This window comes from Giraffa tippelskirchi, chromosome 4 (genome assembly GCF_054371585.1).
Source record: "Giraffa tippelskirchi isolate mGirTip1 chromosome 4, T2T-mGirTip1v1.2.pri, whole genome shotgun sequence".
NCBI lineage: Eukaryota > Metazoa > Chordata > Mammalia > Artiodactyla > Giraffidae > Giraffa > Giraffa tippelskirchi.
In genome coordinates, this window is record NC_137278.1 from 147,245,920 (window position 1) to 147,266,500 (window position 20,581).

Here is a 20,581-nt window from a genome sequence, read left to right on the forward strand (position 1 = left end):
CAACTCCTTGAACCTAGAACCCACCTCTGGTGGCAGATTCCACTCCCAGAAGGACTGACTTGGGTAAGAAGACCTCTTGCACCCTGCAGGAGGACACAGGGTATCTGGGCAGGCAAGTCAGGGTTCTGACCTCCTGGAGCTTGCTCTAGAAAGGGTTGGATACAGCTCTTTGTATATCAACCCTCCTAGCAGATTTCTCAGCTGGACAGAGGGCAGGAGCCCTGTATATATAGCACAGGCCCAACTCTGGGGCCAAGCAGGTAAGACTCCTGCTTGGGTCTTACCTCAGGGTTTTTATGAGAATCAACTGGGATAATAGACATGAGTGTGTCTTTAATGTAAGAATTAAATGTTGTCTTGATGGACTTAATGATCCCAAATTCAGTTAAAGTCAGACCCCTTGAATAAACAAATAGAAACTAAAGAAAAAGGACAAGTTACTCGAACAGAATATAATGAATGCCTTGTTTTTGTTCCAGGCACTGGCTTTCAAGCCTCAGGCTACAACTTCAACACCTATGACTGGAGAAGTCCCAAACAAAGAGGCAGTTTGTCTCCAGTCACTAAGCCTCGAAGCCAGACTTACCCAGATGTGGGACTAAGTAACGAAGAGTGGGACCGGTCCACCGTCAGTGGGTAAGGTTTTCACCAACTGCTGCCCTGTCCCAACTGCTTCTGGGTCAGTTGGACCAGATGGGAACTTCTGTACTTCCTGTGGCACCTACTGCTCACGTTGGAAGGATTCATGAAGCTACTGTCACGGACCATGCTGGCCCCGTGGCCGATTCAAAGACTTGAGCCTGCCCAGCAGGAACCTGGGCTCTACCACACAAAAGTTTCCCCAAATGAGAACAACAGTAACACATGAGGAAAATCTACTTCTATAAACCATGTCCTCACTCTGTGACTGGTTCCCTCTCCTTTCATTTAGAAGGTGGTTTCACACTGTGCGTGTGTATGTTTGTTTGTGTTAGTCTCTCAGTCGTATCCGACTCTTTGTGACCCCATGGACTGTAGCCTGCCAGGCTCTTCTGTCCTTGGGATTCTCCAGGCAAGAATACTGGAGTGGGTTGCCATTTCCTTCTCCAGAGGATCTTCCCAACCAAGGGATCGAACTTGGATCTCCTGAATTGCAGGTGGATTCTTTACCATCTGAGCCACCACAGAAGCCCAGTTTCACACTAAGTTACATGAAAAAAAAATTTTTTTTGAACTGAGGATTCAATATTTTTAACTGAGAGTCTATTTTAGCAGTGTCCTCCTTACCAAAATATTTTAAGGAAACTCATAAATATGATAGCATTTAACTGATCTATACTGATGTTTATAATGAATGGGGAAAACATGTTTTTCTCTCTCAAAGAAAAGTTTGATTTCTCCTTCCCTTCAGATAGCGTAGCTGAAAGATATCCCCACCGGTGCCATGCTGACACAGCTCACTCAGCACTAGCTGTGAATTCAGTTAGTAAGACCATGGTCCTTCCAGTCTTTGAGACAGTTTGAATTTCCTACAGTGTCTTTCTGTTGGAACTGGCCTGACTTGGAGGCAACAACTGAAATAAAGCCAGATCCAAAATTTTTGTGCCTGAGATGAAGGGGAGGGAGATTCTAGATCCAAAGATATATATATAGGTTTCCCAGGTGGTGCTAGTGGTAAAGAACCCACCTGCCAATGCAGGAGACATAAGAGACGAGGGTTCAATCCCTGGGTCAGGAAGATCCCTTGGAGGAGGGCATGGCCACCCACTCCAGTATTCGTGCCTGGAGAATCCCATGGACAGAGGAGTCTGGCAGTCTACAGCCCATGGGGTCGCAAAGAGTTGGAAACAACTGAAGCGATTTAGCACAGCATGACACACATGTGCACACACACATATATGTATGTATTTGGGCTTCCCAAATGGCACAGTGGTAAAGAATCTTCCTGCAGGAGATTCAGGTTCAGTTCCTGGGGTTGGGAAGATCCACTGGAAAAGAAAATGGCAACCCACTCCAGTATTCTTGCCTGGAGAATCCCATGGACAGAGGAGCCTGGCAGGGGAGAATCCTATGGACAGAGAAGTCCATAGGATTGCAAAGAGTTGGATATGACTGAGTGACTGAACACACACACACACACACATGTATATAAATGTATATACACATATATATCTGGCAAGTTCTTAACCAAGACTGTGCTTTTGGACAGCAGTTTCACAGGGGCTCCCGACAGTACCGAGGCCGAGCAAGAGGAGAACTTCTGGTCCCAAGCGCTGGAGGATCTGGAAACCTGTGGACAGTCCGGGATTCTGAGAGAACTCGAGGTAGCCTCGGTCCTGCCACTTACTCTCATTGTTTCTACATTCATTTTTTTTGGTCCTTTTGAGTTGGCATTGGTCACACCAGTTCATTTAAAAGCTTTAACCCCTTTCCACAGGAGAAAGCTGACAGGCGTGTGTCTTTGAGAAACATGAATCTCTTGGTAGCTACCCTTTCTGTTTATATTTTTGCTTGTGAAGCTGCCTTCCCTGCCCCCTTGCCTTTCGGACAGTGATTTGATTTTATCCAATGCAGTTAAAAGTATTTCTTTCCCCATTTCTGCCCCCACCCTGAGCTTACTGACCTGTGGCTTCTCTGCCATTGCTCCTTGCTAACCCTGACTGTCCCTGTTTGCCACCGGATCGCTCAGGCGAGCTCAGTCTCAGCAGTGGCGTCTCTCATTCTCTGATTTGCTTTAGAAAGGTTTCTTTGGCATGTTTTCATTTGTACCTGGTAGAGACGTTAATTTGATCGTGAAGAGGAACATAAGAGGAAATTTGATTTTACTTCATTTTGCCCTTAAAGTAGATGACAATGCAGCTGGTGAAAAAGGCCAGTCTGTTTGATCAGCAGCCAAAATATTACAGAGTTCATTGCTTTTAATTGCAAATACTGCTTCTGTGCTAACTTGGTGTGAATTCAAGGACTTGCAGAGAGATGGAGTATAATAGCAGAACTCCTGGTGAGTTCTTTAATCAAAGCTGTAAATTTGCTGACAGTATTCACACTTTGGTCTGGGAAGTCCTGGACTGTTTCCTTTTATGTTCTTTTAAATTTTCTGAGCTGTAAAAAAGAAAGTGGCAAAAGTCTCATTTTTATTTTGATGTCGTATGAGGTCCCCAAGTCACCATAAGGAATGTGAATGGCCTAACTGGGTGGAACTCTTGCAGTTCTAAAATGATGACTCATCTTTATATTATTTTGCTTCTCAGTTGCATGTGTGGATATTTTATGTGACTCCAATGTTTGTGAATCTGCAAAGAGAATTATAAAGAAAAATATTAGTTTGAATTTGTAAACATCATGGTATTACCTGGCATGAATTTCAACTTCAGAGCACAGTTAAAGGACCTGGAGATGGATAATCCTACAAAATGTAAATAAATTAATATGTTAGCAATTGATTCGTTTTCATGCAACTTTCAAAAAATATAGAATGCTTAAGTATCAGGTAGATTATTTAAACTTTTACCACTTCCTGCATGGACAATGATCAGCATTGTACCAAATTGAATAAAGATCTCAGTTCACAATTTTTTAACATAGTACTGCTTTTAAAAGCATGTTTTGGCTCATATGCCTTTTGCATTTTTCATTTTGAAATCTCATTTGAAGAAGCCGTTTTTCTTCTAATAGCTTCTTCTACATTAGGTATTAACTAAGTGAAGATGATGTAAAAAGTAATACAGTGAGGTTGTGTTTTCACCCAGAAATTGAGTTACCTGATGAAAACAACATCCATCAGTATAGAAGTTATGTTGGAACAGCCAATAGATTTTTCCTAACATCACTTCAGGCAGGTGTAGCCCTTGAAATTATATATCCAGGAAAAAAAATGGGTTAAATTAATGGTCAAAGAGAAATAAAAGTTTCAACTAGAAAGAATGATTGACAAATCCATAAATTAGAGTCTTATTCACACTTTTAGCACAAGGAATATTCACTTATTAGTTTGAATGAACTCTGATACCTTGATTTCAAGTGCTACTATGCAAAAAATATTATTGGAGCTAGGTTCCTACATATGAAATTTATATCTAGCATTAAAAGTTAAAGCACACTATAAATGTAACAAATGTAGAAGATTAGCTAAGATAAAAAATGATTACAATTGAAATGAAAATGAAAATTATACTAGTCATTTTCCCCATTGCTAGCAATAATTTAGGTTCAGCTTTAGTGCTGAAAAATGTACAGTTTTAACAAGAGAGAGAAATTCAAACTAAGATTTTAGACAAGTTACTTAATCTCTTTTATCAGTTATTTCTTCTTTAAAATATAGGGATTATAATGACTAATGTTTATATGACACAACACAGAACATGGCACTAAATAAATGCTTAATAGAAATTATTTTTTTGCTACTTCTTTGAGTAATGAATACTGCCTTAACTATTTTTTCCTTAGTATAACATAAGAAGAAGGTTTAACTAAATGTCAAATAGAGAACTTTTGGACATACTCCTTCTAAGCTGTATGCATATCAGTTATCTAACTGATAATTTTGAAAATGTATAAATTACAAATTTTGCAAAGTGAAAATTGGTGGTACATACTCGTGAAGCAAAAACAAGTCTTAAGAAACTTTAAATAATTACTTTTTATTTTAGTTTTGTATTTGTGTTTTAATTTTAATATTCCTGCAGGGATGTCACTAATTCAATTGATATTCACTTTAAACAAAGCAATCAATTCATCCTTTGAAAACTTGATCTGAAGACCTTTTGATACTACCTCATTGCTTCCATCAGAACCATTTCTAGATCAGATTATAACTTCTGTTATGGCTAAGGCTTATCAAAGTAGAACAATTGTCTCCCACTATAGTGATTATTTGACTTCTAATGTGCTTCCTGCCAGTCTAATGAAAAATGAGTATAAAAAATAAATGTTAACAAAGCAAATAACTAGTCTAAGTAGGTAAAAACAATAGGTGGATGCTCACCACAACAAGAAAATAATCATTGAATGCTTTCAGATTAAACAAGGAAAGATATATGTGAGTTAAGTACCATAAAATAAAAGGATGTCTCATGTTACCAACAAGCTAGAAATAAAAAGGTTTCAATTAAAGCAGATTGATCTGAAATAAACCATAATATGGATAATTCACACTGGATAAATAATCTTTTTCTATTTACTAAAAAAGCCAATTTTAAATGTTTCAACTTCATACTTGACTGAGAATCAATATAGTTTAGTAGGCAAGAATAAGGGTTTTGGAGACATTGCTAGGGTTGCAATCCCAGATTCTTGGGCAAGTTGCTTCATTGATCCAGGCATCCCCTTCCTATGTGAAATGAGGAGGTATAATAAGTATAATACTTTATCATATAGAGTTATTGTAAGTATTTAATGGTATTCTACATACACACACACATATATGGTACTTAGCACATATTAACACTCTAACTTCTTTTTTTTCAAAATTATCAATAAGATAACTGATGTAGTCAAGATATTGGTAAGTTCACTTATTTTGTTTCTTTTCTACATACCTGTGTGCCAATACTTGGCTGTCATTTAGAAATCTTGTTAGTGGCATGTATATAGCTGAACACCAGGTGAAGCTTGTAATTATAAAATCCTAGTAAGGTAACAAATAAAAATTCTACTCACTTTGCAGTGTTCCCTCCTGGTCAATAATTTTAGATGGTGCACTTGGCTCATTTACTACCTATAGGACCTTGGGTAGGTCAGTCTCTTTGTGCCTTAGATTCCTCTCCTGTAAATTAGGAGGAATAACAGCACTTAACTCATAAAGCTGTTAAATGTGTACATACATTCAAAGGACTCACATTACACTTCTGTTACCTTTAGCATCAGTATCAGTATAAACCACTAGATCATGTTGTAGCCAGTCATATGGCATGTGGAATTTATTTTCAGGCAGATTCACTGATGCTGGTATACCATTATATAACCATTAAATGGAAGCATACAGAGCTGGCTACAGACATATTTGCAGAATTTTAGCATCCTCCAACCATGAGAAATGAACATTCCCAACATGATATTGGTTTCAAATGCTTTTTTTTTGGTTCTACTTCTGAGACTCAGTCATTTTTGAGAGCTAATCTTGCCATTTGTTGTGTATTATACAGGGACAATATATCTGAAACTGAATACTTCTCAATTCACTGGTAAAATTCAAGTTCCATTGCTTTTGAGCAAAGGGTTGATTCCAGTAGCACGTTATATGATTATTCCTTAACATCTTTGAGGATCTTACACATAGGTCATTTCTAAGAAACAATGACCTACATCAAGTGATGAGGAGACCTAACTCATCTGCTGACTTCTCAGGCTGGCCACGTGGCCAAAGGGAAGACAGTACACCAAAGCTAGGCAGGCAACATTGAATAGGAGCCTTCGCTTTTGTATCAGTAGCCTCATTTCAGCCTGTTGTTAGCTGCGGGTGGGGCTGGACATGCCATTGCCAATAGGGGCTGCCTGATCTCCAATAAGAAGTTCTTAGTTCATTTCTGTAAGATATATTGAAGGTTGCCTGATAAATCCCATCTTTAGAGCCCACTCAGTGGAAAGTTTCTGCTTAAAAATGTAGTTTGCGTTAAGCAGATGTTAGAGCTCTTCAGTGTGCCTCCAAACTGCCAGAGGTGGTATTTGATTAAATAAACTCAATGGCTTAAGTACTTAAATTGGATTTGTTATGTGCATTGTAAATGTCACTTGCGAAGCATTTTCCCAGACTTTCATGGTGCAGTCAGTACCTCCATTCTCCAGCCTTTGGCTATGCCCTGAAGAGACTGTATTTTGACTGAGCAGAAGGAGAAATGTGCTTCATGTTGAGCAGCCAAACCTTCCTCTTAGTCGATGGCTTAATTGTTTATGAAAATTGTCACTGCCGCAGGCAACGATCATGTCGGGGAGCACGATGAGTTTGAATCACGAGGCCCCTTCATCTCGCAGTCAGCTGGGGCGACAGGCCAGCTTCCAGGAACGGAGCAGCTCCCGGCCACACTATAGCCAGACCACTCGCAGCAACACTCTGCCCTCGGATGTGGGCAGGAAATCTGTCACCCTGAGAAAAATGAAGCAGGAAATAAAGGAGATCATGTCCCCAACTCCTGTGGAGCTGCACAAGGTCAGGAAACTCTCTTCTCTTCCCTTGGGGGTCATGTTTCATAGCCATTCTGCTCAGCATGAGTGCCCTGATGTGAGCATGAGACATTCTGCTGTGGGCTCAGCCGAGGAGAGAAGCCAGAGCTTAAGGGAAGGTCATCAGAGACTGATGGTTCTCAAAACATGATCTTTAAGAGGTGATCTCATAAAACAGAGCACATTGCCTTTCAAGTAGTGAATTGATCACAAATGTATTTATGGCCAAAATCTTCCTGCAGAAGCTTGAGGTTCTAGTGTCAAGTGGAGCTTCAATGAGTTGATCTGTTATTTCAACTTGATTGGAAGGGGAAACGATTTTCTAAATGCCGTACACTCCTAGCTACACAGAAAAGGGATTTCCGGGCTGATGCTGGAAGGATTAATTATCAATTACAGACATCTCAGTAGATGGTTATGTTATTCAGGGAGCGTAAACTTCTCTTTGAGACATAATTTACATGTCCTAGGTCAGGACAAGATAAGGCCTGGTTATGTTTCATCTCTGCTAAGGCGGTTGCCTCACTTTGCTTCAAGGATGAAAACTCACAGTTGCAAACATAACTGAATTCAAGTTGCTGGCACAGTTTAAACAAGGCAGGTGTAGGTGACAGTATCTGTGGAGCCCAGGGCCAACGAAATCAATGGAAGGGAGGTTTCTCTGGTTTTCTTTTGTAGAGCTCGCTTTTTGTTGTAGTTAATACATAAGGAGGTATAGTTAGTAAGAGTCTCACTCCATTCTTCTTACAGAGAAGATCTGTCATTAATAATCTGTTAACTAGACAGAGACAAGTTATTTGTCTTACCTAGGAGAGCAAATAAATGTCAGGTTGAGAAAGGGGTAACAGGCCAACTACTCCCCTTTTCCTCTAAAGACTTTAGTCTCCCTAACTGCCTATTAAAAGTAGCTATTTTACTGCTGACAAAGGATATGGTGAAAGAAAGGATTGTGTGGGAGGTTGGATTCTGAATTCGTGTTCCAATCCTGGGTTCATTCTTTCATTACTTATTGATTCATTCATTCAGTACATAGACTGTGCATTTATTTACTTAAAGAATGTATTGTAAGTCTCCAAGGAGCACATTGTCTAATGGGGAGACAGTCCAGGAAACAGTGGGAAGATAGTGGGATTAGGACAATGACAGACACAAGACTAGACTGCCTTTGGAGATGGGGGGGACCCTAACCCACTAAGGGCTTCCCTGGTGGCTCAGACAGTAAAGAATCTGCCTGCAGTGCAAGAGACCCAGATTCAATTCCTGGGTTGGGAAGATACCCTGGAGAAGGAAATGGCAGCCCACTCCAGTATTCTTGCCTGGAGAAATCCACAGACAGGGGAACCTTATGGGTTACAGTCCTTGGAGTCGCAGAGTTGGACACAACTGAGTTACTGACACTAACCCACTACAGAGGAATGAGAAATGCTTCCTAGATGTAGGTGTTGACTCTGCAGGAAAGTGGAGGTTGGGAAGGCATTCCAAAACACAGAAAGAAACATATACAGAAGGATGTCAACGATTGCAGTGTACTGAGAGAGTGCACATATGCCAGCATGACTAGAGCCTTGTGCATTAAGAGGCATTACAGACTTGACAGAAAAGTCAAGACATTTCTGATATTTTAGGGTGGGGACCCAGGTTTAGCCTGTTGCCACAAGTTAGTTTATCCAGTTACCCTGAATTGATGTGTCTATCTGGTAAACACCAGGCTTCACCACCTGTCACATATCCTAATTGGCTAATTGACAAACACCATTAGGAGGCTGTAAGGACTCCCTTGGTGATTAAATTGCAGAAGCCGCATAGTCACTGCTAATTCTGCTGTACCATGAGGAGGGCTGGCCCCTCCTGATTACCTCAGTTATTTAGGAACACTGCCTTCCCATCTTCTCTAAAAGTCTACTGCCCAGGAAAACAAGTGTTCTGGGTAACTCACCTTCCTTCAGCACCAAAGGGAAAGGGTAACAATGAGTGCCTGCTATGTGCTATAGTTTTTCTCTTTTTTAGCTCCTCACAATAGCATGTCTTAGCATTTACTTTCCCCATCTACAGGATAGGGAAGGGCTTCCTAGATGGCTCAGTGGTAAAGAACCCTCCCGCCAATGAAGGAGATTCAATCCCTGGGTCAGGAAGATCCCCTGGAGGAGGAAATGACAACCCACTCTAGTATTCTTGCCTGAAGAATCCCTATGGATAAAGGGCCCTGGTGGGCTACAGTCCATGGGGCTGCAAAAGAGTCAGACATGACTGAGTGACTAAACAACAGGACAGAGAAATAGCAAGTGTAGAAGAGAGCCATTTCTCCTTCTGGAGTGAAGCAGTCTCTTCAAAGAAGATTCCTTGGTAGCCCAGCAATGCAAAAGGCTTTTCTCCCCATCCCTCCTGTACTGAAAGCAGTCAGCAAAGATCATGACAGTAAATTGGCTATGCAAGTTGTTATAGCTGACGTTTTTAAAAAATGTGCTGAAAATAGATCTCTCTTTTTTTAAAGGCATCATGCACTTAGCACAGTGAATGGCAGTGGATGGACTGGTTGGAACATTTGTGTGGCAGTGTGTGAACTGAGAGACCGCAGATCACAGGCTATGCTAGACCCACTTGACCTAGCAAATAGGTTGCTTCTTTTTTCCTTCACTTTAGTCATTTCCCTCTATAGTGGCACTAAGTGCATTTCCCATGAGGCTTCACTCTTCTTCCATATTGGGGCCAAACAAAATAAGGTGCTCAGAAGTAGATGGTGTCCTGGGTGTTATAAGACACCCAAAATGATCTTGTGAAGTGAAAATGTAGCAGAGGAGCCTGCAGCCTGACAATATGGAATTCTGGGAGTGGTTGATGCTCACATCTCAGGTTCCTTTGTGTGTGTGTGTGTGTGTGTGTGTGTGTGTGAAGTCAATTACCCTGATAGTCCATTCACATGTTTGCTGCTAAACCCACACTCCAGTTTTGAAATGCTTAAAAGGAGAAATGGTGAGTAGAAGAGTCACTTTACTCAGAGCAGAGACTGGTAATTGTATTTGTGTCTTGATTGTGGGCATCCTTTGAACACTAGAAGATTACCTGACATCATGAAAAAGCAAGTGCCTTGTTGATTGAATTGAATTATCTTCCCATTGGGGTGCTTGGACTGTAGCCTGCCAGGCTCCTCTGTCCGTGGGATTTCCCAGGCAAGAATACTGGAGTCCATTACCATTTCCTTCTCCAGGGGATCTTCCTGAGCCAGGAGTCGAACCTGCATCTCCTACATTGACAGGCAGATTCTTTACCTCTGAGCCACCAGGGAAGCCCAGGGTGCTATTAGCCTGAACTAAACCTTCATAGAAGTAGGAAAAGGTACTCTTTGGGGGGTGGTGTGGAGATGGGGCCAAAGAAATAGAAAAACATCCCTTCCTCAAGTTGAAAATAACCCAAAGTCAGACTGCATGCATGGCTTGCTGAGTGGAATGAAGGCTGATTCTCATTGAGCCTCTTGGGTGGACTTTTCTCCATAGACCTAGTGGAAAAATTTCTCAGGGGCTGCAGAGACCAGAGTAAAGAGGCTGGGTAGGGTCAATAGCACACCATTCTGAAAACACATGGTGTTATTTTCCAGTTGCCATCTTTCTCGGGGCTGTGTGCCACTTGGTGAAAGCTGTCTCCATGAGAACAAGTTGTGGATCTGTCTGTGTCCAAGGCAGTACCTCCAAACTCTTACTGTCACTAGAAGCTGCATCAAGAGGATAGGAATGAATGGGCCAGTATCCATCCCTATTCCTGGGGAAAACAAGCAAAACACAAAAGCCACACCATCTCCTGATGATGGGTTACTAGCATCATCCTCATACAAAAAGAATAAAGTGTGGGCTTAATCTTCCAATTTCTTGAGTTTCAATTGACTCTGTATTATCTGCCCCTCATTTTCCACCCAATCCTCCTTGCCAATCCCTTTTCTTCCTTCAGACCTTCTGAAAATGCTGAGCTCAGGTGGGAGGCTACATTTGTTTTTTTTAATTTCACAGCATCTACTGTGTCCAAGGGTCTGCCATGTCCTAATGGGTCTCCTGTCCTTCATTCCTGAACCCCAAAGACTAGTTATCCTTCCTGACACTTGAGAATAAACATAGAACACAGCCTCACTTCCCCTTTTGGCCCTGTGGTTGGAGGAGGACGTTGGAGCTGGAGTGATGATTTGGTACTTAGATTGGGGGGGAGGGACAGTGAGGGCATCACAGGGAAGTAATACTGGTGTCTCTCAGACTTTTTTGGCTAAGACGTTATCCAAAATACATCTTACCTCACAACTCAGTACACACATACATTGACACTTATATATTGGGTTGGCCAAAAAGTTCATTTGGGTTTTTCTGTAAGATCTTATGTAAAAAATCAACAAACTTTTTGGCCACCCTAATAGGTATTGAATAAATGAATCCAAAAATTGACTGCACAGTATACACTAACATTTTCTGTTTTATTTCTTTTCAAATGCTGTCATATTAAGCTGATTTCAAGACTTATTAATGGGTAGCAACTATAAGTTTAGAGACTATAGCCTTAGAGAATAGTTTGGCATGTGAACCTCTGATGACATTTACCATCATCACATGGGGTGCCTATTAAAATGTGAGTTTCTAAACCCAACCCAGGCTTACCTGGTCAGCATTTCTGGGAGTTGAATCAACATGTTAGCAACCCCTTAGTGGATTCTTACGCACCTGAAGACTGGGAATCACTCCTGTAGCTTTTGCTAGCAGGAGGTGATTATTTTGTGTCAGGGAAATCGAAGACAACAGCTGAGTGGCTGAGCAAAAAGGAAATGAGTTTGCATTGTTAACCCTGGAGCTTCTAAATTTTATCTTTAAAATTAATTCTGCTTTGTATCAATATTTTAGCTTATCATAGATTTTTTTTTCTCTTTGCAGATAAGGAGCTTGTGATCTTAGCTGCAGTTCATTGATAACCCCTCTTTTCCTTCTGAAGCTTAAATATTCTTTAGTGTCTGCTTAATATATTTCTGAGATAAATTCTAGCTTCACTTCTCTTTGCATATATTAAGGCAAAAGCATCTTTTTTCAGTAGATCCACATTCAGAGCATTTGGACTTTAAAAAAAAATCATTTCCTTTTGTCCTATCGTTTGTGTTTTTCAATAAGACTGTACTCCTTTATTGTATGCAACTGTTTTGTTTTTTACAGGAAGTTTTTTTAAATTATTTTCCAGAATCATCTTCTATTTATGGCTGCAGATGGCTCGACTCTTGAACATTTGAGTCACTCACAAGGAACCCCTTTATTCTTATAGCTGCATTTGCTACCATCAACTTTTCTCTCAGCCAAGTTCACTTTACAATTTCAACATATTGAAGTGTTTTGAGGGTGGACCTTTGTTGTTCTTTATATGATAAATTTGTTTTACTTCTTGGAAATAGTGTCATTTGGGTGTTTAGTGCCCAGGTCTTTTTCAATATTCTCCTCAAGTCAGGAACAGGCTGAACCCTAGGAGGAAATATGAAATGGAAATACATATCTTATTTTGCATGTGACTCTTCACTAAGTATTTGCAGTTGGTACTCAAGATTAAATGAACTGTCAGGAAAGGTTTGGCCACAATCTGCCAGTCATGAGTCACGTCACTTCTCTGAACCTCAGTTTGCTCACTTACCAAGAAAGGGGCTGGATCTCTCATTATCACAAGAGAGTACACAAATAGCGTTTCCCAGGTGAAATCACCTTCAGTCTTACCTCAACTCTGCAGTGACAGAAACCCAGGAAATGAGAGCTCCTCAGAATCCTAACCTTAAAGATGATTCAGGCAGCCGTCTTAGAGCCTCCACAGATGGAGTTGTACACTGGAATAACACCCTCTTTACAAAGAGAAATGGATGTGTATTACGTCAGTGTGACAAGCATATTCTCTCCCTGTAAAACCAGGGGCAGCTAACAGTTAATGCGGAATTGTAGACTAAGGGTTGGAATTTAGGTTGTACATTTTATGTGAGCAATGACATCCAGCCCTGACAGCCCTTAAAATGGATTGTTTCCATCAGCTTCCCTTGTCTGTAATTCTAAGACATACTTCTCAAAAATGTAAAAAACAAAATTTGTATACAAATGATTGGCTCGTGTGAAAAAAAAAATGTTTTTTAGCTTATTAATGAGGAATGACAGCAGGATGAAAACTTTTGTTCAAAGGGAAGATAAAATATATGTATCAGTCCAAGGAGGGGGAGAAAAAGAATGTCAGAATAAGATTTCCTAGTTAAAATGAAAGCTGCTCAATGAAATAAAAACAGTGAAATAAAATATAGTGAAATAAAAACAAAGCCTTTGAGCTTCTCTCTTCTAAGGGACAGAACTCTATTTGCATCCTATAACTTCTCTTCAAGCTGCCATCCATTTTTACAGAGGCTGAGCTCTCAGCCATGGAAATGCTAAGTCAAACAGAGGTGCAGTACCTTAGACTCAGATGACCCTTAGGCAGGCTTGTTAGGCAGTGTTCCAGTGTGCCTGATTTCCCAGTCTTTGATCTCTCATTTCTGTCAAGGATCCACCACCATCCCTCCTCAGAAATGGTAATAATTTCCCTTAAGTCTAGCCCTAGCCTGGGGATCATTCTTCTTCTTCTGATGGCTTTGCTTGTCTCTGTTGTGATCAAATGCGTTTATTAATAGATTGTATTCTGTTATCTATGGAATGTTCACTTACAAATGAGGTGACTCCCCAAGGGTCACTGTGTTTCTCTCCAGGTCCTTGGAAAGAAGCCTGTTGAAGCTCTTCCTCCAACATCCTTCTGCTCCATTGCATGTCTATTGAGTATCTGGCAGGGCTGCAGTGAGGATCACATTGATAATGGTCTAGCCTAGAGCTGCACTCTTTCTTCCCCTTAGATGAAGCACAAAGTTCGTTCTTATTTGAGGATCTTTGTAGTGCCAAACCATAGCATTCCCTGGAATGAGGAAATCAAACCAGCACTGTTAGTGCTCAGTGCAGTGAAAGTTTGGTAGGTTGTAACTTGGCCAACAAAGGTTCATCTAGTCAAAGCTATGGTTTTTCCAGTAGTCATGTATGGATGTGAGTTCAATTCAGTCGTTCAGTTGTGTCTGACTCTTTGTGACCCCATGAACCACAGGACACCAGGCCTCCCTGTCCATCACAAACTCCCAGAGTTTACCCAAACTCATGTCCATTGAGTCGGTGATGCCATCCAACCATCTCATCCTCTGTCATCCCCTTCTCCTCCTGCCCTCAACCTTTCCCAGCATCAGGATCTTTTCCAATGAGTCAGTTATTCACATCAGGTGGCCAAAGTATTGGAATTTCAGCTTCAACATCAGTCCTTCCAATGAACACCCAGGACTGATCTCCTTTAGGATGGACTGGTTGGATCTCCTCGCAGTCCAAGGGAGTCTTCTCCAACACCACGGTTCAAAAGCATCAATTCTTCGGTGCTCAGCTTTCATTATAGTTCATCTTTCATATCCATACATGACTACTGGAAAAACCATAGCCTTGACTAGATGGACCTTTGCTGACAAACTAATGTCTCTGCTTTTTAATATGCTGTCTAGGTTGGTCATAATTTTCCTTCTAAGGAGTAAGCGTCTTTTAATTTCATGGCTGCAGTCACCATCTGCAGTGATTTTGGAACCCAAAAAAATAAAATCAGCCACTGTTTCCACTGTTTCCCCATCTATTTGCCATGAAGTGATGGGACTGGATGCCATGACCTTAGTTTTCTGAATGTTGAGCTTTAAGCCAACTTTTTCACTCTCCTTTTTCACCTTCATCAAGAGGCTCTTTAGTTCTTATTCACTTTCTGCCATAAGGGTGGTGTCATCCGCATATCTGAGGTTATTGATATTTCTCCCGGCAATCTTGATTCCAGCCTGTGCTTCATCCACCCCAGCGTTTCTCATGATGTACTCAGCATATAAGTTAAATAAGCAGGGCGACAATATACAGCCTTGACGTACTCCTTTTCCTATTTGGAACCAGTCTGCTGTTCCATGTCCAATTCTAACTGTTGCTTCCTGACCTGCATACAGGTTTCTCAAGAGACAGGTCAGGTGGTCTGGTATTCCCATCTCTTGAAGAATTTTTCACAGTTTATTGTGATCCACACAGTCAAAGGGTTTGGCATAGTCAATAAGGCAGAAATAGATGTTTTTCTGGAACTCTCTTGCTTTTTTGATGATCCAGCGGATGTTGGCAATTTGAGCTCTAGTTCCTCTGCCATTTCTAAAGCCAGCTTGAACATCTAGAAGTTCATGGTTCACGTATTGCTGAAGCCTGGCTTGGAGAATTTTGAGCATTACTTTACTAGCGTGTGAGATGAGTGCAATTGTGTGGTAGTTTGAGCATTCTTTGGCATTGCTTTTCTTTGGGATTGGAGTGAAAACTGACCTTTTCCAGTCCTGTGGCCACTGCTGAGAGTTGGACTATAAAGACAGCTGAGCGCTGAGGAATTGATGTTTTTGAACCGTGGTGTTGGAGAAGACTCTTGAAAGTCCCTTGGACTGCAAGGAGATCCAACCAGTCCTTCCTAAAGGCAATCAGTCCTGAATATTCATTGGAAGCACTGACGCTGAAGCTGAAACTCCAATACTTTGGCCACCTGATGTGAATAACTGACTCATTGGAAAAGACCCTGATGCTGGGAAAGATTGAAGGCGGGAGGAGAAGGGGCCAACAGAGGATGAAATGGTTGGCTGGCATTACCGACTCATTGGACATAAGTTTGAGTAAACTCTGGGAGTTTGTGATGGACAGGGAGGCCTGATGTGCTGCAGTCCATGGGGTTGCAAAGAGTCAGACACGACTGAGTGACTGAACTGAACTGAATGAGTTGCTTTTTAGAGGCACTTAAGGATGGGGGTTGATTGCCAGTGGAGCCAGCCCTGTGATTGGAGGTTTGGAGGTTTCAGTCCCACCACCCACCTCCAGGGAGAGAATTTGCAGGTGAAATCAGTCACCAATGGCCAATGACTTAAACAGTCATTCCTGTGTAGTGAAGCCTCTATAAAGCCCCAAAAGGATGGGTCTCCAGGAGCTTCCAGGTTGGTGAGCACATGGGATGTGGGGATGGGGTTGGGGAGGGTTGCAGTCAGAGCCTGAAGTGAACATGGGGGTTCCGCAACCTTTCCACAAAACCTGCCCCAAAGTAGCTCTTCCATCTGGCGTTCCTGAATTATACCATTTAATAATAAACTGGTGATCTGGTAAGTTCTGTGAGCCACTCGGGTAAATTACTCAAACCCAAAGAGGAGGCTGCTGGAACCTCTGAGATACAGCCGGTTGGGCAAAGGTATGAGTGATGACCTGGGTCTGAAGACCATTGTCTGAAATGGTGGGGTAGGGGTGGGGTAATGTTGTAGGACGGAACCCTTAACCTGTGGGATTGACACGGCCTCCATGTAGATGATGTCAGAATTGAGTGGAACCGTAGGACACCCATCTGATGTTGCAGGGTTGTTTGGTGGTGTGGGGAACCTCCTACCCCTCAACATACGCAATGACATTTTGCCCACATGGGTCTGTAGGTTGTGGAGGTCGGTGAGCTGCTGGTGGAACTGAGAACTGGGAACTTGAGAGCTGGAGGGGAGCCAAGCCAGAGTGCACCTAGGAGCCAGAGAGCAGGGGGGGTGGGGAGGGGCCAGCAGACGGTCTTGAGTTGACATGCTGGAACGGTCGTTGGTCAAGCTTGGCTGACTTGGTGCTGGCTGGGCAAGTGGGAAGTCCCAGGGGCAGAGCTGATGGTAACTAGCTGGAAAATCCATACTTTATTATTTTCTTCCAGCCCCACTGGTAGTATAGGATTGTCCTCAAAGTCAATTCATGCCTTGAATTGTCAAGTTTAAAGGAATAGGGCTACCCTAGTGGTGTCTGGAAGAATAAACCCAAGTACCTGATGGTTTACGGGAAAACTGGAACCGTCTCTGATAAGTAGGTATTGGTTTGGTCCTTAAAGGCCGTCAAGCAAAGGGCTGAGCCACAGGGAGGCTGCCAGGGCATAGGAACTGTTTCTGGGGTGGCTGTCACTCACCATGACATGGTCAAGATACTAGACATACTTGCCCTTAAAATCCAAGTGCAGAAACCTGGCTCTGCTGCTAAGGCTTTTCATGGGACTCAGAACTGAAAACACAAGCATTAGGTTTCTGATCTTTGCCTAGAGGACATTATTCAGACCTGCGGATATACTTGCTTAGAAATACAAATGAAAGCTCAACTTGAATTATGGTGAAGTCCTGCACCTCCTGTTAAGGCTTCTGTTCTCAGGAGGGTTAGAGGCAGTTGCAGCATGTGTTGACAAATGGTTAAAATTGAATTTTGTAGAACTGTATTCTTACCCAGAGTGTTCTTTCAAGAAGCTCGTTGGCCCTTCTGGAACAGAAAAATCTAGCATTGTGTTCATAATCCAGATTCCCCCAAGGTAGCCTGGCACAGAATAGAGACCTTACAAGAAAAATCTTGATTTTCTTGGGTGAGGGTGGAGCACGAAGAGCTGGAGCATGAAGAGCTGGAGCAGCTGGGAGCAGTTTGCACAGATACTGGGGAAACCACAGAAGAGCTCTGATGAGAAGAAATACAGCAGATGTGATAAATTACTCGTCTTTAGTTTCTTGGGCAGTTGGAAATGGATAAAAACTGCCTAACCAGCTAGGAGAGTATGTGTCAAGAAAAAAAAAAATCATGATTCAGTGGAAGGAACACAGCCGATGAGGTCAGATATTCTAATACTGAAATCCTCAGGCTTACTCTATTCCACCTGACAAGTCCATTTGTCAAGTTGAAAGGTCAGTGTCCTCGTTAGTGGGAAAGGCATGCTTCTGCCACACAGAGTTGCTGGGAGATCAAAGCAATCATATATCGGAAAGTGCCTAGTTAAGGGGTTCATCTGTGGGGGCAGGAAATGCAACTTAAACCTTGGAATCCTTAGAATTATTTTCGGGCAGGAAATACATCAGAAGTAACCACTACCCGTCTCCAGCTAAGTGGGAGAGCAGCAGCCACATGGCACAATTTATTGCAGCTGATTTTGAGACCAGCCAGCTGTGTGTCCTATTTGTGTGAATTATTGATTCCTGGGGTCTTACCTCTGTATCATTTTAAAGCTTCATTTTGTTGTTTGCTACTTTCAAGAGAATCATTGAACTGGCTATTAAAATTCAGTCTCCTCTAACCTTAGGAAATCTTTCTAGAGAAACATTACTTTCAGATTTAAACCATATATTAGTCTCTCATCCTGAGGAGTTTGCCATAGAGATACATCAAGTCTAAGATTCAGGAGAGCCAAGCCTCTTAGCCAGCAACTGTGACTTTACAGTTAATGAGCTAATCTGCTAACCTAGCACTAGTCAGCATCCATCTCTACTGCTGTGGTTAGTGTATCCCCACTGCCTAGTGCTGGGCAGTGTTTAGTGACACTTACCCTTTTGCCCCTTCTGAGTTCGATACTGTGGAGCAAACACCCGAGAATCTCAGGCCAGTTGAGCAATGAAGAACTTTACTATTATTCTAGGTCTGCACCAAATGTTCCCCCTTGCAGGGATTCCAGTTCACTGTGTTGAGAAACACGTCTCAGAGCTAAGACAGAAGTGGGCTTCCTAATGTCCATTGCAAACATAGGCTTTGTGACTCTCATATTCAGATATAACTGAAGAGTGTGGCTAGGCTTGCAGAGAAAATGCCAACCCACTTAGCAACCAGCCAGAGGGTCCACAGGACTGCTCTCCAAGCCTATACTTAATTACTCACGCAACACAGATAACTGAGATGTGCCACCGTTGCCAGTAGGAGTGCTGCTTGTCAATGGAGAGAACATGACTCGGAACAAAAGTGGAAAGGGAGCAGAAGGACAAGAGATCCCAGAGACAGAGCCAAAGAGGAGTGCAAAGGCTGGGATCTTGGGTAGAGACATTTCATACTGTAGTAAACAGAGTCCCAAGAATCATAGACTGTCACCAAGCATATTAGCTGTCTGTCACCTCCACCCCCTCCTCCTTCGCACCCATCTCCCCCTATTCCTCCCCTTCCTACCTTCGATGAAAGAACATGAGGATGAAAAGAAAGGGACTAGAAATAAACCTGAAGTGTTTCCTCCACTCAAGGCAGGAAATATCCATGGTGAGTCTATGAGGTGTGTGTGTGCTCAGTCGCTTCAGTTGTATCCGACTCTTTGCAACTCTATGGACTATAGCCCACCAGGCTCTTCTGTCCATGGGATTCTCCAGGCAGGAATACTGGAGTGGGTTGCTATGCCCGCCTCCAGGCGTTCTTCCCTACAAAGGGATTGAACCCCGTCTCCTGCATTGCAGGTGGATTCTTTATTGCTGAGCCACCAGGGAAGCTCGAGTCTAGGATCAGTTCAGTCGCGCAGTCGTGTCCGACTCTTTGTGACCCCATGGACTGCAGCATGCTAGGCTTCTCTGTCCATCACCAGCTCCCAGAGCTTGCTCAAACTCCATTGTTTGAGTTTGCTCAGACTCAGTGGACACTGAGTCGGTGATGCCATCCAACCATCTCAGCCTCTGACGTCCCCTTCTCATGGTCTCAATCTTTCCCAGCATCAGGGTCTTTTCCAGTGAGTCAGTTCTTCATATCACGTATTGGAGTTTCAGCTTCAGCATCAGTCTTCCAATGAATATTCAGGACTTATTTCTTTTAGGATTGACTGGTTTGACCTCTTTGCAATCCAAGGGACTCTCAAGAGTCTTCTCCAACACCACAGTTCAAAAGCATCAATTCTTTGGCACTCGGCTTTCTTTATGGTCCAACTCTCACATCCACACATGACTACTGGGAAAAAACCATAGCTTTGACTATGCAAACCTTTGTCGACAAAATAATGTCTCTGCTTTTAAATATCTGTCTAGATTTGTCATAGCTTTTCTTCCAAGGAGCAAGCATCTTTTAATTTCATGGCTGCAGTCACCATCTGCAGTGATTTTGGAGCCCCCCAAAATAAAGTCTGTCACTGTTTCCATTGTTTCTCCATCTATTTGTCATGAAGTGATGGGATCGGATGCCATGATCTTCGTTTTTTGAATGCTGAGTTTTATGCCAGCTTTTTCATTCTCCTCTTTCACTTTCATCAAGCGGCTCTTTAGTTCTTCTTTGCTTTCTGCCATAACGGTGGTGTTATCTGCATATCTGAGATTATTGATATTTCTCCCGGCAATCTTGATACCAGCTTGTGCTTCATCCAGCCAGCACTTTGCATGAGGTACTCTGCATATAAGTTAAATAATCAGGGTGACAATATACAGCCTTGACGTACTCCTTTCTCAATTTGGAACCAGCCTGTTGTTCCATGTCTGGTGTTCTAACTGTTGCTTCTATTAGTCTGTGATATCTTGTGCCAAAAAGCAGAGAAGTTATCAGAGCAAGTGGGTCATATCATGATGTCAACACGACATCAACATGAAGGACTTCACTTGGCCAAAAATGAGGAAACTTGAGCTCTC

General features: G+C 42.3%; 2 protein-coding genes across 16 annotated transcripts in view; one reads left to right on the forward strand and one right to left on the reverse strand.

The window, feature by feature from the left end:
- The window catches only part of GRIP1 (glutamate receptor interacting protein 1), a 755,429-nt gene that overhangs the window by 720,321 nt on the left and 14,527 nt on the right, over positions 1 to 20,581 (forward strand). For 5 of the 14 annotated variants that reach the window (XM_081589882.1, XM_081589883.1, XM_081589877.1 and 2 more), the window contains 3 exons: positions 480 to 636; positions 2,192 to 2,303; positions 6,890 to 7,123. In XM_081589882.1, the coding sequence (XP_081446008.1) occupies positions 480 to 636; positions 2,192 to 2,303; positions 6,890 to 7,123 (503 nt within the window). Of the gene's footprint in view, positions 1 to 479; positions 637 to 2,188; positions 2,304 to 2,416; positions 2,462 to 6,889; positions 7,124 to 10,729; positions 10,994 to 20,581 lie in introns of those variants that run through there. The other 9 variants (XM_081589879.1, XM_081589876.1, XM_081589880.1 and 6 more) reach the window with 4 other exon arrangements.
- The window catches only part of HELB (DNA helicase B), an 80,297-nt gene continuing 62,500 nt past the window's right edge, over positions 2,785 to 20,581 (reverse strand). Inside the window, exons 15-19 of one of the 2 annotated variants that reach the window (XR_014082067.1) lie at positions 17,465 to 17,665; positions 13,821 to 14,061; positions 12,858 to 12,979; positions 5,638 to 5,743; positions 2,785 to 3,272 (exon numbers count right to left, since the gene is read on the reverse strand). The gene's annotated coding sequence lies outside the window, so the exon portion shown is untranslated. Of the gene's footprint in view, positions 3,273 to 5,637; positions 5,744 to 12,251; positions 12,612 to 12,857; positions 12,980 to 13,820; positions 14,062 to 17,464; positions 17,688 to 20,581 lie in introns of those variants that run through there. The other variant, XR_014082066.1, reaches the window with a different exon arrangement.